A 14,384-nucleotide genomic window follows, 5' to 3' on the forward strand; every position below is an offset into this window, starting at 1 on the left:
TGGGAATTTAGTATTGGAAAAGGTGATATTTCAAATTAGGAAAAGAATATTTAATAAATGGTATTGACAACAGTATACATCTAGAAAATAAAAAGGTATATCCATACCTTACCTAATAAATTTTAAGATGAAAACTGAAGCCTTTAAATATTATGTACAGTATTACCTAATTACTGAATACATAAAATACAAATAAATATGTAGAATATTACAAAGTTTCTGAGAAATATTAGTGGTCCCTTGGGAAGTGAGGTCAGGCTCATGTTGGTTCTTCTCATGGTACAGAGCCGGACTCTTACCCAAGGGATCATCCATCACTTTACAGCTTTGAAAAGTAAAGCTCTCATCATGTGATACTGGAGCAATTGGACATCCAAAGGGGTGGGGTGGGAGTGGGGGCTGAAACTAAGTCTCAATACCTTATACAGAAATCAACTCAAAATGGATCACAGACTTAAATGTAAACCTAGAAAACTTTCAGAAAAAGCACAGGAGAAAACTTTTCAGGATCTAGGGCTAAGAGTTCTTAGACTTGACTCCAAAATCATGATCCATAAGAGGAAAAACTGCTAAGTTGGACTTCATCAAAATTAAGAACTTTTGCTCTGAAAAAACAAAACAAACATGTTAGGATGAAAGGACAAGCTATAAAATGGGGGAAAAATATTTGCAAACCACATACAAAGGACTAATGTCTAGAATACATAACACAAATTTCAGCAGTGAAAAACCCAAAAAATCCAGTTAGAAAATGGGCAAAAGACATGATCAGACATTTCAGTGAAGAGGGTATACAGATGGCAGATAAGCATATGAAAAGATATTCAACATAATTAGCCATTAAAGAAGTGCAAATTAAAACCACAATGAAATATCACCACATATCTATCAGGTTGTCTAAAATAAAAAATAGTAAATACACAAAATGCTGATGAGAGTGCAGGCCAAATGGATGATTCATATATCGCTGGTGGGAATATAAAACGGTACAGCCACTTTGGAAAACAATGTGGCAGTTTCTTTAAAAATTAAACATGTAACTGGTGTATGACCTAGCAATTGCACTCCTGGGCATTTACTCCAGAGAAATTATGGTTTGTGTTCACATAAATACCTGTATACAAATGTTTATAGTAGCTTTATTCATGATAGCCCCCAAATGGAAAGAACCCAAATATTCTTCAGCAGGTGAATGATTACACAAAGTGTGGTTTCGTTTTATACACACATTTTTTTTGCACACCTTTATTGCGATAAAAAGGAACACTGGGGGCTTCCCTGGTGGCGCAGTGGTTGAGAGTCCGCCTGCCGATGCAGGGGACACGGGTTCGTGCCCCGGTCTGGGAAGATCCCACATGACGCGGAGCGGCTGGGCCCGTGAGCCATGGCCGCTAAGCCTGCGCGTCCGGAGCCTGTGCTTCGCAGCGGGAGAGGCCACAACAGTGAGAGGCCCGCGTACCGCAAAAAAAAAAAAAAAAAAAAAAAAAAAGGAACACTGATGCAAGAACCTGGATGTATCTCTAGAGGATTAGGCTGAGTGAGAAGAGTAAATCCCAAAAGGTTATGTACTGTATGATTCCATTTATATAACATTCTAGAAAGGACAACAGTTATAGAAATGGAGGATTAGTGGTTGCCAGAGGTTAAGGAAGGGAAGTGGGTATGGCTATAAAGGGGCAAATGAGGGATCCTGGTAGTATGGAAATGTTCTGTATCTTGACCATTGATGTCAACATCCCGGTTGTGATACTGTAATACAGTTTTGCAAGAGAAACTGAGTAAAAAGTACCCGGAATTTTGCGGTACTATTTATTACAACTGCATATGAAGCTACAATTATCTCAGAGTTTAATTTTTAAAATCTAATCATGTGGCGTGAATGGCCTTCCCTGTCTCTTCTGCTTAAAACCCTCCAGTGGTTTCCCACAGTTCTTAAGATATGAGATCCTGGACGCTACGATCTTGTCCACCTCCCAGGATCACCAGGCTCCCTTCAGGCTTTCTGTGCTCCATCCACACTGGCATTCTTTCAGTTCCCGCACCAGACCTACTCCTAGTCTACTAGGGGGCTTTTGCAAATGCTGTTCCCATTCGGACTGTGCGTCCCTCTCTTCTTTCTCTTCTATTTCTACGATTTAACTCATAATTACCCTTCAGACCTCAGATGGAGTCTCAAAGCCTTAGGACAACCTTCCCCAACCTCTTTAAATTTAATTTTCCTATAAGCTCTTCTTGCCCTTTTTTCCTCTTTGGTAGTACTTACATTCGCCGCTGCCCTTTTGCATTTGATTGCAGGATTACTTGATTAATGTGTTTTCTTTACTAGATAGGTAGTTCTACGAGGAGAGGAACTGTATCTGTTAGTCGCACTGCAAAGGGGCTAGCTCCTCACCTAGAATGCTCAGTAAGGACAGTATTTTTTAATTGAAGGGTTGAATGAACGCCCATCCACGCGCCGGGCTCCCTGGGTCGGGTGCGTCACACTTATGTCGCACGCGGTATACGTCACTTCCTCCCGGAAGACTCTTTCGCTGGGAACCACTCAGATTCCTGTCACTTCTCAGAATCCCTCCGTGGTGGCCATGGCTCTGCCTCCCTTCTTCACCCCGGGTCGCCCGGGCCCGCCGCTCCCGCAGCCGCCGGCTCCCGCTCCCTTCGGCTGTCCGCCACCGCCGCTACCCTCTCCGGCTTTCCCACCGCCTCTTCCCCAGCGGCCTGGTCCCTTTCCGGGGGCCTCCGCCCCCTTTCTCCAGCCCCCGCTGGCTCTGCAGCCCCGGGCCCCCGGGGAAGCCTCCCGCGGGGGCGGGGGCGGCGGCGGCGGCTCCTTCTACCAGGTGCCGCCACCGCCGCTCCCTCCCCCGCCGCCCCAGTGCCGGCCCTTCCTAGGGAACGACGCCGGTGAGCGCCCGCGGCCGCCGCCTCCAGGCCCGGGGCCGCCCTGGAGCCCGCGCTGGCCTGAAGCACCGCCGCCGTCCGACGTGCTTGGGGACGCGGCCCTGCAGCGCCTGCGCGACCGGCAGTGGCTAGAGGCGGTGTTCGGAACCCCGCGGCGGGCCTGCCCGGTGACCCCGCGCGCGCCCGCCGGCCCCAACCTGGGCGAGGTTCGGGCTCGGTTGCGCGGGTCCCTTCGCCTGGTGCGGCGGCTGCGCGACCTGGGCCATGCGCTGCGCGAGGCCGAGGCTGACGGCGTGGCCTGGGCACAGCTGCATGCGGAGGCACAGCCGCTGCGCGCCGAGCTGGCCGAGCGACTTCAGCTCCTGACCCAGGCAGCCTATGTGGGCGAGGCGCGGCGCAGGCTGGAGAGGGTCCGGCGCCGCCGGCTGCGGCTTCGCGAGAGGGCCCGGGAACGCGAGGCCGAGCTGGAGGCGGAGGCCACGCGGGCAGCGGAGCGCGAGCAGGAGATTGACCGCTGGAGGGTCAAGTGCGTGCAGGAGGTGGAGGAGAAGAAGCGGGTAAGAGCAGCGGATGCACACGGGAGCAGGGGTAGTGGTGTTTGACACCCGATGGGCCTTGAGGCTTTGCACTGTCATTCCTCAGGGCTAAGCCTCTTTTTCCTCATCCGTAAAATAGATAGTTTGCCTTTCCGACCTCATATTTCCGTATTGGTTGCGTGTTAATGGTGTACAGTAAATAACACAAATGCTCTAGGTGCGCTGCAAAGTCCCATAAATACAAACTATAGGATTGCATAGTGGTTTTGCAGGGATGACAGATCTGTTTTCTGCTCCAGCGTTCTGTCCACTTAGTAACATTCACGACGAACAAGAATCTGGGTCCTTGCGTCTTGTCCTGCTCTAGGTGATTTTAAGAATACAAAAAAAGAGAACTTGGGGCATTTTCTCAAGGAACATATACCCTAATTGGCTGATGGGGCACTAGTGACGATTTTCCCAGGATTCCTTTATTTACAAGTTCAACAATATCCCAAGTTCAACGATGGTATTTTTGAGCACTTACTCAAAACCTTGTAACAGTCTGAGAGGTAGGCAGTATTATCCCAATTTTACAGATTAGGAAATTGAGGCATAGAGAGGTTAACTTGCCAACAGTCACACAACCGGTTTGTGGCAGTTTCACTCCTGATTTGAGCCCAGATTGCTCGATTCCAAAGCCTACTGATCTCAAGTTTTAACTTAAGTAGAGGGCCAGGGTGAAACTGGAAATCAGTCAAATAGTTAAGGCATTCTCATTACTTTTGAATGCCTCTAGGGACTTCTCCTCTCCCTCCACTCTCCACAACCAGCGGGTACAGGCTTGTGTCCTCCTTGTGTCTGCTACAGCCCTGGCGTCTGATCCAACTCCCCTCTAAAGTATATTGATGGCAAGCTTTGTCTTCACACCTCCAGGAATATATCAGCGCTTTAAAGGAGAGTACTTGGAGGCAATGCCTTAACCTAAGGGAATATGAGTAAGTTCACCAGACATTTAATGTGGGCCCATTATGGCAGGCCCACTGCTGAGTGCTGGAAGTAGAGGTGAATAAGACATAGTGCTTGTCCTTGAGGGGCTTAGAGCACCATGGGGGATCATGTCTGTATAGCATGGTGTGTGTTAGGATTTCAACTGTAGGTGCTATAAAAGCCCAGAGAAGGAATATCTAATCCACTGGGGGAAGGTATCAAGGAAGGCTTCCCAGATGATATGGTGACATCTCAGCTGAGTCTTGTAGGAAATGTCAAAGCTAAGTGAAAGCAGCATGTGCAGTTCCAGAAACAAAAGAGTGAAACAGCATGGTGTGTCTGTAATGGTGAAACTATAGTGCTTATTTGACAGATGGGAAAGAGAGCTTTTAGGCAAAAGGATCCTCCCTACCATGCACTGTGAAGGTACTGGAGACAGAGTCCTATGAGTAGTGACTTGAGGAACCAGGGTTATTTAGCTTACATGTGAACCAACTTAAGAGAAAGATTGAGTCTTCAGATGTTTAAAAGGCTGTCATATCAAAGAGATCCTTGAGACTTTAGAGCATCGGGGCACAAACCGTGCTTAGGTTATCACTGAGAACATTGTAGAGTCCTAGGCCTTTCCAACCCCATTCTTTATCTTCCCTGCTAGTCTGAATCTTTGGATCCAGGAGTCTGCATTTTTAATAAGAGAGCCCCAAATTAACAAGGTAAGTTGGAGGCAGATGTTCCTTGAACCACACTTTGAGAAACTCTGAGGAAGAAACAAAGGCAAGAGCCCACATGGAAGCTGCAGAGAAGATAATCCCTTGGCTGGACCAATGTAGAGAGGAGTTGTGCATGGCTCAGGAAATTGGGATGTAGATCCAGTAGAGTCTTTCTTAACCTTGGGACTGTCTGATCCTCTGAAATCTCAGGGCCAGGCAGATTTTCTCTGCTGTAAGGTTGTTACTCGTAAGGTTCCATACTGGGTCTCATGGGCTCTCTTTCTCATCCAGGAGCAGGAACTTAAAGCTGCTGCTGATGGTGTCCTATCTGAAGTGAGGAAAAAACAAGCAGACACCAAAAGAATGGTGGACATTCTTCGGGCCTTGGAGAAATTGAGGAAACTCAGGAAAGAGGCTGCAGCAAGGAAAGGTAACCATGGCTTTGCATTTCTTTCCATTCTTTACCCTAGCCCCCTCCTCCCCAAAATTGTTGAAGGAAAAATGCTTGATACTTCATTATTTTCACCAAGTAGGGTAACTAAGCTTATCAGCAGTACTTCAGAACTTTGGAAGTAGAAAGCCTCAGAAGGTATTTATCCCTGGTAGCCAAGATTGAAAAGGATGTGGGAACCCACCGCACTGTCTTCCTCTTTTTTTTACTTTTATAAAAAAATTAATTTATTTATTTTTGGCTGTGTTACTGCACATGGGCTTTCTCTAGTTGTGGTGAGCAGGGCTACTCTTTGTTGCAGTGCATGGACTTCCCATTGCAGTGGCTTCTATTGTGGTAGAGCACCGGCTCTAGGCTCACAGGCTTCAGTAATTGTGGCACGTGGGCTCAGTGGTTGTGGCTCACAGGCTCAGTAGTTGTGGCTCGCAGGCTCAGTAGTTGTGGTGCACGGGCTTAGTTGCTCTGAGGCATGTGGATCTTCCTGGACCAGGGATCGAACCCATGGCCCCTGCATTGGCAGGCGGATTCTTAACCAATGTGCCACCAGGGAAGTCCTGCACTGTCTTCCTCTTGACTCATCATTGCCATCCCAGGCATTCCTGGCCACACTTTTCTGAGTGAGGTTGGCGTGGCTGGTCAAGCCCATATACCAAGATGAAAGCTATTCTGTCTTTACTTGGTGCTTCAGAAGGTGTCGAAAACTTAGCATGCTCCTTCATATACATTTCAAACCTGAAACATTGATATTTGTAGAGGTGTGAATGGTTGGATGGGGCAGGGAGTGCCCTGCAGGCTGCATGGGTGTCCCTGGCTTACCTGCATGTCACTTTTGGACCCAGAGAACCTCAGTGGTCTCCTCTTGCCTCTAGAGGGAGCACTGGTTTTCTAGAAGTTCCCCAGTTGTGCTTTCCTGCCTGCCTGGATCCTTGCTCTTGCCAGTCTGTTTGTCTGGAGGGCCTTCAGTACCATCTTTGCCATTTTTAGCTCTCATTATCCTTCAAAAGTAAATACAGTAAATTCCATCCTTCCCCGATCTGGACTGAGGTGACCTACTGCTCCTTCTCATTTGCACCTGGCTTGAACAACATGCTGCCTTATTTAGTAGGCTGTAGGCCATTGACATTCACCAGGGATATTTGAGAGTACACAAATTAGCAAGTACCACAATAGCAAATGATCTGCCCTGTGTGGTTTAAAATATAATTGAAAACTGCAGCTCAGATCCTTAATAAAATGTCTCTGGGACATGTGCATTCAGTCAGGCTCATTCACTAGCTAAATGATTAACTTCTACATGCCAGCCTCCAGACTGGCTGATTCAGATTCAGGTCTCAGAATCAGATGACCCCACAAAGCATTCATGAATCAGAGGGAGGTTGCATCTACTGTGTCTACCTCTATCTCTTAATTATAATAATGCAAAACCTGAGGGCTACTATTTAATATTCCCCTACTTCATGTCCTCCGTGAGCTGAGTGTTCAGTAAACTTATGCCAAGTGAATTTATTGTACAACACAATTTCTATTAGTCTGCCTCACTTCGGTCTGAAAGAAGGAAGAAATTTTAGGAGAAATTAAAATCTAAAATAAGCAGGCTCTGGAGTTAACTGACTTGAATGTAAAACGATTTAGTATCTAGTAACTGGTTTTGTTGGATACTTTAAAAGAAAAAGAGCAACTTTCTAAGTTCTCTCACTGTGCTGAGAAAATGAAGCTGGTTATGTAAGCAGGGCCACGTCTCAAAGTGTCTTATTTGCTAGGCTAGACTTCTCACCTATGCTTAAAGCTGAGTGGAACCATTGGAAGCTTTTAAGCAGAGATGACAAAGGTCAGTGCTGGCAGAGTAGAGAAAGGTTTGGGGCTTCTAGGAGGGAGGAAAAAAGAGAGACTGATAGGGCTGTTGCAGTCTGGGCAGGGATAATATGGGAGTGTGAACTAAGAGTCAGATAGTGAGCTGGAGAAAAGTAAACAGATTTAAGAGATGTGAGTAGAGTGTGTGTGTGTGTGTGTGTGTGTGTGTGTACATATAAGTAAATAACTTGGGGGAACTCAGCATGTGGGAGCTGAAGGAAAAAAATGACTTTCAGGTTCTAGCTTGATCTATTGAATGAGTGATGATACCATTCTAATTGACCAGGAAAACAAGAGGGGGAACAGACTTGGGGCTGATGAGTTCAGTTTGGGACCTGTTATGTTTGTGGTGCCTGTGGTACATACTGGATAAGAGTTTATCAGCATGTTGCTGTAAGTAGGGATGACCTTGAGGAGATTGTGCGGTGTGAGATGAGGCCCAAAGACAAAATCCTAGGGAATGTCAAAATCAAGATGGGTAAGGAGGAGGCCACAAAAGAGATCAAGAGAGGTCAGAGATAGGAGGAAAGTGTAGACGCCTTACTTTTTCTGGAAAGTGGCAAATGCTCAGAGAGATTGTATAATATTGGGCAGGTTACTTAAACTTCTCTGTGCCTTGGTTTTTCCTCACCTGTATGAAGGGAATAGTGATGGTACCGATCCATGGGGTGTTGTGATGATTAAATTAGTAAACATGCATAAAGTGTTTAAAACAGTCCTGGCGGGCTTCCCTGGTGGCGCAGTGGTTGAGAGTCCGCCTGCCGATGCAGGGGACATGGGTTCGTGCCCCGGTCTGGGAAGATCCCACATGCCGCGGAGCGACTAGGCCCGTGAGCCATGGCCGCTGAGCCTGCGTGTCCGGAGCCTGTGCTCCGCAACGCGAGAGACCACAGCAGTGAGAGGCCCACGTACTGCAAAAAAAAAAAAAAAAAAAAAAAAAAAATCCTGGCATGTAGTAAATGCTGTATAAGTGTTTATTATTATTATTATCAAGTAATATAAAGATTAATAAACATCCATGGGAATTAGTACCCAACAGGTTATTAGTGACTGGTGCTGGGTGCATTTCAGTGGAGTGGTATGGGTAGAGGCCAGACTAGACTAGATCAAAGAGGAGGAGGTAAGAAAAGCAGACAGTGAGTCCAGCTTATTAAAAGTTTGCCTGTGAAGAGAAGCAGGAGGGATAGTTAATGGCTTGAGGTCCTGCAGGAAGTAGGGAGATTCAGATCCCAGATGGAGGAATTAACTTAAGTGGAGAAGGACCCATTTTCCACTGAAATGAAAACGAAGAGGGCAAGGATGGGTAGTAATTCAGATGAGTAAAGTCAGCAGCAAAAAATTAAGGGATTTCCTGGCTGATAGCCTCTTTTCTCTAGGGAAAATGCTAGGTGGTTTGCTAAGAGTAGAGAAGTAAGGCTTTAGGAGGGAGGTGAATGTTTGAAATAATTGTTGTGAGGAATGAGTGAGAGCCAACCAGAGACACATGGGAGTATGGCTGTAGAGAGGTGCCATTATGGGCTGAGCTGATGTAACTATACACTGGCACTAGGTCACATAACCAAATGAGTCTGCAGTTGGCAGGGGAGCACAGAGCACAGGTCTATTGGGGTTTTGCTTAATGGGCGACCACACGTTTTGGTGAAATCTGATATATTAGATTGGAGGTTTTAGTGAAGCTGACAGAGTTTCGGGTAGAAAGTCAGAGAAGAGAATAATTGGGTTTAAGACTTCAGAGGTGGAAACTTTTTTCTGATCATGCCAAGGTCCAAAGACTGCACGAGGCCCTAAGGTATGGGTGGCTAAAGGGGAATAAAGGAGAAAGCATTGGTATCTAGGAGCTGCAGGAACTAGAGAAGTAATGGTAGAGGTGGAGGGAACCTAGATCATGTCGTTGCAGGGGGTCTGGAAGAGGATTGGTCGGGGTGGGGGGGGGCGGTTCAGAGGGAGTGTGTCATGGTGGTCAGGAGGGATCCATGAAAGGCTGAGGGGAATGAGCGCGGGTGGTGCAGGCCAGCACACCGAGATGGGAGCAGGCCACACCTTCTCAGGGGTCTGGAGGCACTTTGGGGCTGATGGCGTGTCTGTGTATTTTTGCTGTACTGAGAGATTTTAGTACTTGCAGCAGAGATTGTATGACCCAGAAGCCTAAAATATTCACTGTCTGGCCGCTTATGGAAAAGATTTGCCAATCCTTGGTCTAGGTAAAGAAATGAAACAAAACCATGAAATTATTATGAAACAACAAAGTGACAGCTTAAATTTCTCAGTGCATAGGAATTTTGTGTGTATTTGGAAAATAATTGGCAACTTAGTAGATGGATTTGAGTTGTAGAGTTTCCATAGGTGGGAATGAGTAGATGAAAACTTGTTCAAGCCAAGAAATCATGACAAAATGATCTGAAGGAACGTTAGCCTTGGAGATGAAGATAGGAGAGCGAATTCTGCAACTACTTAGCTGCCGTGGTTGAGGGAAAAAAGAGTCAGACCTCCAAATCAGGTTGGCCAACCATCACATCTGTCCCAGGACACTGGGTTTTCAGTGCTAAAACTGGACAAATGAAACATTTGGTCACCCTGCCCTCAGCAGCAGACTGTGAGGTTATTGTGGTTGGTTAAGTGTATTTCTTCCTCACTGTCCAAGTGTGCGCTCTCAGAAGTTCAGACTCAGAGGAAAAATTGTTTATTAGTTGGGTCTAGGAGTCTGTGCTGTAGGAATTTCACAGTGAAGAAGTAAAAGACAGTTCCTCCCTTTAGTAGAGGAATTCTCCAACTGAAGGATCAAAACCATTAAGAAATAAACAAAATCAAAGGTTAAGTAGTGTGATACAGAAAGAGGAGTTAGTGAAAGTCAGGGGTGAAATTAATTGAAGACTCAAAAAGATCAAATTGAGACTTGAAGGCTGGTTGGAATTTGTAAACTCTAACCAAATTCATACTGTTAGTAGGACTTTGAGTCTGTTCATTAGAACATGGATTTGGGGATAAGAAAAAGTTGTATCTAAAATGTCATTTGCATCTCTTTGCCCAGGGGTCTGTCCTCCAGCCTCAGCAGATGAGACCTTTGAGCATCACCTTCAGCGACTGAGAAAACTCATTAAAAAACGCTCTGAATTATATGAAGCTGAAGAGAGAGCCCTCAGAGTTATGTTGGAAGGAGAACAAGAGGAAGAGAGGAAAAGAGAATTAGAGAAGAAACAGAGGAAAGAAAAAGAGAAATTTTTACTACAGAAGCGTGAAATTGAGTCCAAGTTATTTGGGGATCCAGGTAAGTTCCTCTGTAACCAGTGGAGGAAAGAAAAATACTAGATTGACAGCTCTTTTCCTCATGGATGATCTCCACCTAAGCTAAGAGGTGGTAGGCGACAAATTGGAAGGATCCTTTAGGATTTGAATTCTAAACTATATCCTGGAAATCAAGGATAAAGATGAAACACATTTGATCATATTGTATAATCATAGACTAAGTCACTTTGCCTTGAGAAATACGCTGTACATATGAAGCATGATGACATGGTATTGTGCCTTTTCTTTTTCAGATGAGTTCCCACTTGCTCATCTCTTGCAGCCTTTCCGGCAGTATTACCTCCAGGCTGAGCACTCACTGCCAGCACTCATCCAGATAAGGTCAGAGGGGCATTCTCCATGTTTTCCTTCCCTTAGGTAGCAAGAAGCAGTCGACAAAGTGCTTATGTTGTTGAGGTCTATTACTATATCTTTTTTTTAGTTCCTTATGAGTTTATAGAATGTTTCCAAGTTTGAAGCATGCCACACACGTCTTGTTTAGTCCTCATCAGTTCTTGAGAAGTAGATGTCCCTATTTTAACAGGTGAAGACGCTGAAACTCAGGTTGTGACTTGCCCTCTGTATTATCCCATGCTATAGCTGTTATGTTGACTTAAATCATTGACTTCCTTTTCCTAATTCTCTTCTACTGCTAAACAGACCAAGGAAAAGAAACCCTCCCTGTATACTCACCTGTGGAGACTGTTAACAAAGACCCACACTGACTTGTGAGTTCTTACAGGTCAAAGCCAAGAGAGCTGGGAACAAGGAGTCTCACCTTAATCTGCAGTTACTAATGAGCTAGGTAAAGTTTTCAGTTCTGAGTCTCACTTTCCTCACCTACAAGGTGAAAATGATGGACTAGACTGTGGCCTTCAAATGTGAACAGTAGTACCCTCCCAAATGTAATCTTTTGAAAAATCAGTTTGTATAACAATGAATGAATGGGTTCCACAGGCAGTTTAAATGTGTTATTGACTGGAAGCACTTTGTTATTTCTAGACTCCCCAAAGCATCTACTTGGGGCCTAAGTGTCTTCAAAGCCTGATTTGAAAAACCACTGAACTAAGTGCTCTCTGAGGATCCTTCCAAGGTCCAACAGTACTCTTTAGCGCTGTTCTGGGAAAAGTGTATTTCTGGTTAACATACAAGTTTTAGCCTTTAAATATATTACAGTGGGTTCTCGTTATTTACAGCAGCTGTATTCTGTAAAACTGCAAATGCTGAATTAGAGAATACTGAACTGCTGCTCCTGAAGGAAATACAGAGCTAGGCTCCTGTGAGCCTTTGGCCACGACATTTTCATCAACTGATCAATACCTAACCTTGTCTTTCTTTTTAAAGACAACTTATTTAATACATACTGTTGATTCATCAACATTGAACTCATAGCTAATGGCACTATAACTCATGCCTGAAGGTAGCTTATCTAACATACATGTGTTCTCCATGAGGCATATCACAGCCTTCTAATGCTAGCTATAGCACTCCAGCACTGTACTCGGGAGCCATTTTAAACAGCAAAATGCCAATAGAGAGCACAAAAATTTGAAGAATGTGGTACTAAACAGACTACAGAAAAGATACTTGTTGACAGTAGGGGAGCTGAAAAGAAGAAGGCAGAGTGTCACCTTGTTCCACCACAGTTGGGAACATGCCTTTTGGTGACTCAGATTTTTCACTGCTCTGTGCATGTTGGCAAGTAACCAGGGAAGCACCATGAGTAATGATTTGTGGGTTACAAATAAATTTTAGTGAATAGCCAAATTTGCAAATACAGAATCTGCAAATAATGAGGATCGACTGTATATTCATTATTTGGTTATCCATAAAATATAAGTTATTTGGCGTTTTTTCCCACTTACATATATGTACATTTAAGAAATAGTCTTTTGCATAATTTCTAGAAATCAAGTTCTTTAATGGACTCATATCGGTCATTTGAAAGCAAAGTCCTGTAATAGAATATTTAGTTGCTAACATAGTGCTTGGAATGAAACAAAAATAAACAGTTGTTCTGTAATGTTCTCATTAAGGCATGATTGGGATCAGTACCTGGTGCCATCTGATCATCCCAAAGGCAACTCCGTTCCCCAAGGATGGGTTCTTCCCCCGCTCCCCAGCAACGACATCTGGGCAACCGCCATTAAGCTGCATTAGTAAAGATGCTCCAGGAGTGTCGTCCAGCCAAGGCTCTTTCCAGCTCTAAGTATTAGTGACGCTGCCATCTTCTTGTACTGTAGTATAAATCACAACCTCTAAACTCCACGTGGCATTGCCCTACCCAGAAGTTACATTTTCCTTCTGTCCTCTGTCCTGGCCAAGGTGCCTCTTGAATCAGGAGATTAATATGGTTCCTCAGGAAAGGACCTAGGTGAACTGAGGTTTTTACGACAGGCAGTGGCCTTGGTTCATGAAATTCGCCTCTGTTTTGAGGGGCTTGGTCCAGATTGATTTATAAGTTTACTTTTATCTTTCTTGTGTGGTGATGGATAAGTATACGCTATACACTCATACCCTCGACACAGGTGTGCACTGGGTAGATTTAGCAGTTCCTTCCCCAGTACTCCTTGTTAAAGCAAGCTTGATGCAAAACCTCCTTACCTTTCTTACCCAGAGAGCCTCCTAACTTCCAGGAAGAAAGGTCAGAAATGCTTTATCTTCAGTTTTGTGAATCCCACTTTTTGTGCAGCTGGAGAGGCTGGGCTGCCAGAAAAGCTGGTGGCCTTGTCTGGTAGTCAAGTGGAGAACTTGGAAAGCCTGAAGAGTACCTGTACCCAAACTGGATTGTGTTTTAATGGATGATGGCTGCATTTTCCCCATATTAGAAGGATCCTAATGAAAGCACCTGCTTTTTAAGTTCCTAGAGGTCTGGTTGTTCAGAATCTGCAAGGATAAAAATTAATTTCCTTATGGGAGTGGGACCTTGATTAACCTCACTCAGTCACATTGTGGGAGCTGGTATAGTGGAAATTGTGGAATTTTCTTAGGAACTCAAGCTTCCAAAAATATACATGTAATTTAAGCTGGGGGAAAAGCAGATAAAAATAATAAAATTTATTTTTTTATACTCATTAATAAATGCTGTTGTGCCTGGAGATGATCAGTCATATAACATGTCAGGTTTTTTGTTTTATTTTGTTTTCCTTTTTGCCATTTATTGTGTTATTTATATTTCCAAAAAGCTAAATAAATATCATTTTTAGTTTGAGCCTTTGCCCCCAATTTGTTGCCTCCCAAATCACTACACACTGTTTCACATTGATGAAAGACATTTACTGCAAAGTTCAAATTTATTAACTAGGCATTTGCTACCGGAAGGTGAATCTCAAGCACCAAACTTTTTAGGTGCTATCCAACTCTGGATAAGCAGGAAAGGACGTCTCAACTTTGGAAGTGATTTCATATACTTCGAAGCTCTTGGATACAAGATGCTAACACATTTGTCCCTTTTTTGTTGTTTCGTTTGCACTGTTTATATGTTATGCATTACAGAGTTAACAGGGTATGAGGGCCAGCACTCCTCTAAAGTGTTTCTAAGCTCATAAACCTCAGAATCTGATGTGATTTGCCTCACATAACCCCGTAGGCCTGTGTGCCCTTTTGTTATAAATCTCCACCATTTTCTGATGAGATGCAGGAAGAGTAGAAATAAAAGATGAATTGTACAATGTATGTTTGGTGTCCAGA

General features: G+C 44.5%; 1 protein-coding gene across 2 annotated transcripts; it reads left to right on the forward strand.

The window, feature by feature from the left end:
• Positions 1-2,557: 2,557 nt before the first annotated feature.
• PDCD7 (programmed cell death 7) lies at positions 2,558-13,905 on the forward strand. Of its 2 annotated transcripts, none has more exons than XM_060005768.1 (5): positions 2,558-3,452; positions 5,402-5,540; positions 10,441-10,677; positions 10,949-11,036; positions 12,731-13,905. In XM_060005768.1, the coding sequence occupies exons 1-5, from the start codon at positions 2,583-2,585 to the stop codon at positions 12,852-12,854; spliced, it is 1,458 nt and encodes a 485-aa protein (XP_059861751.1). In that variant the 5' UTR covers positions 2,558-2,582; the 3' UTR covers positions 12,855-13,905. The 2 variants fall into 2 exon arrangements, with proteins under 2 accessions (XP_059861751.1, XP_059861752.1); XM_060005769.1 differs by having other exon boundaries at positions 11,137-12,852.
• Positions 13,906-14,384: the final 479 nt, after the last annotated feature.

Source organism: Delphinus delphis, chromosome 2 (assembly GCF_949987515.2).
Source record: "Delphinus delphis chromosome 2, mDelDel1.2, whole genome shotgun sequence".
Lineage (NCBI taxonomy): Eukaryota > Metazoa > Chordata > Mammalia > Artiodactyla > Delphinidae > Delphinus > Delphinus delphis.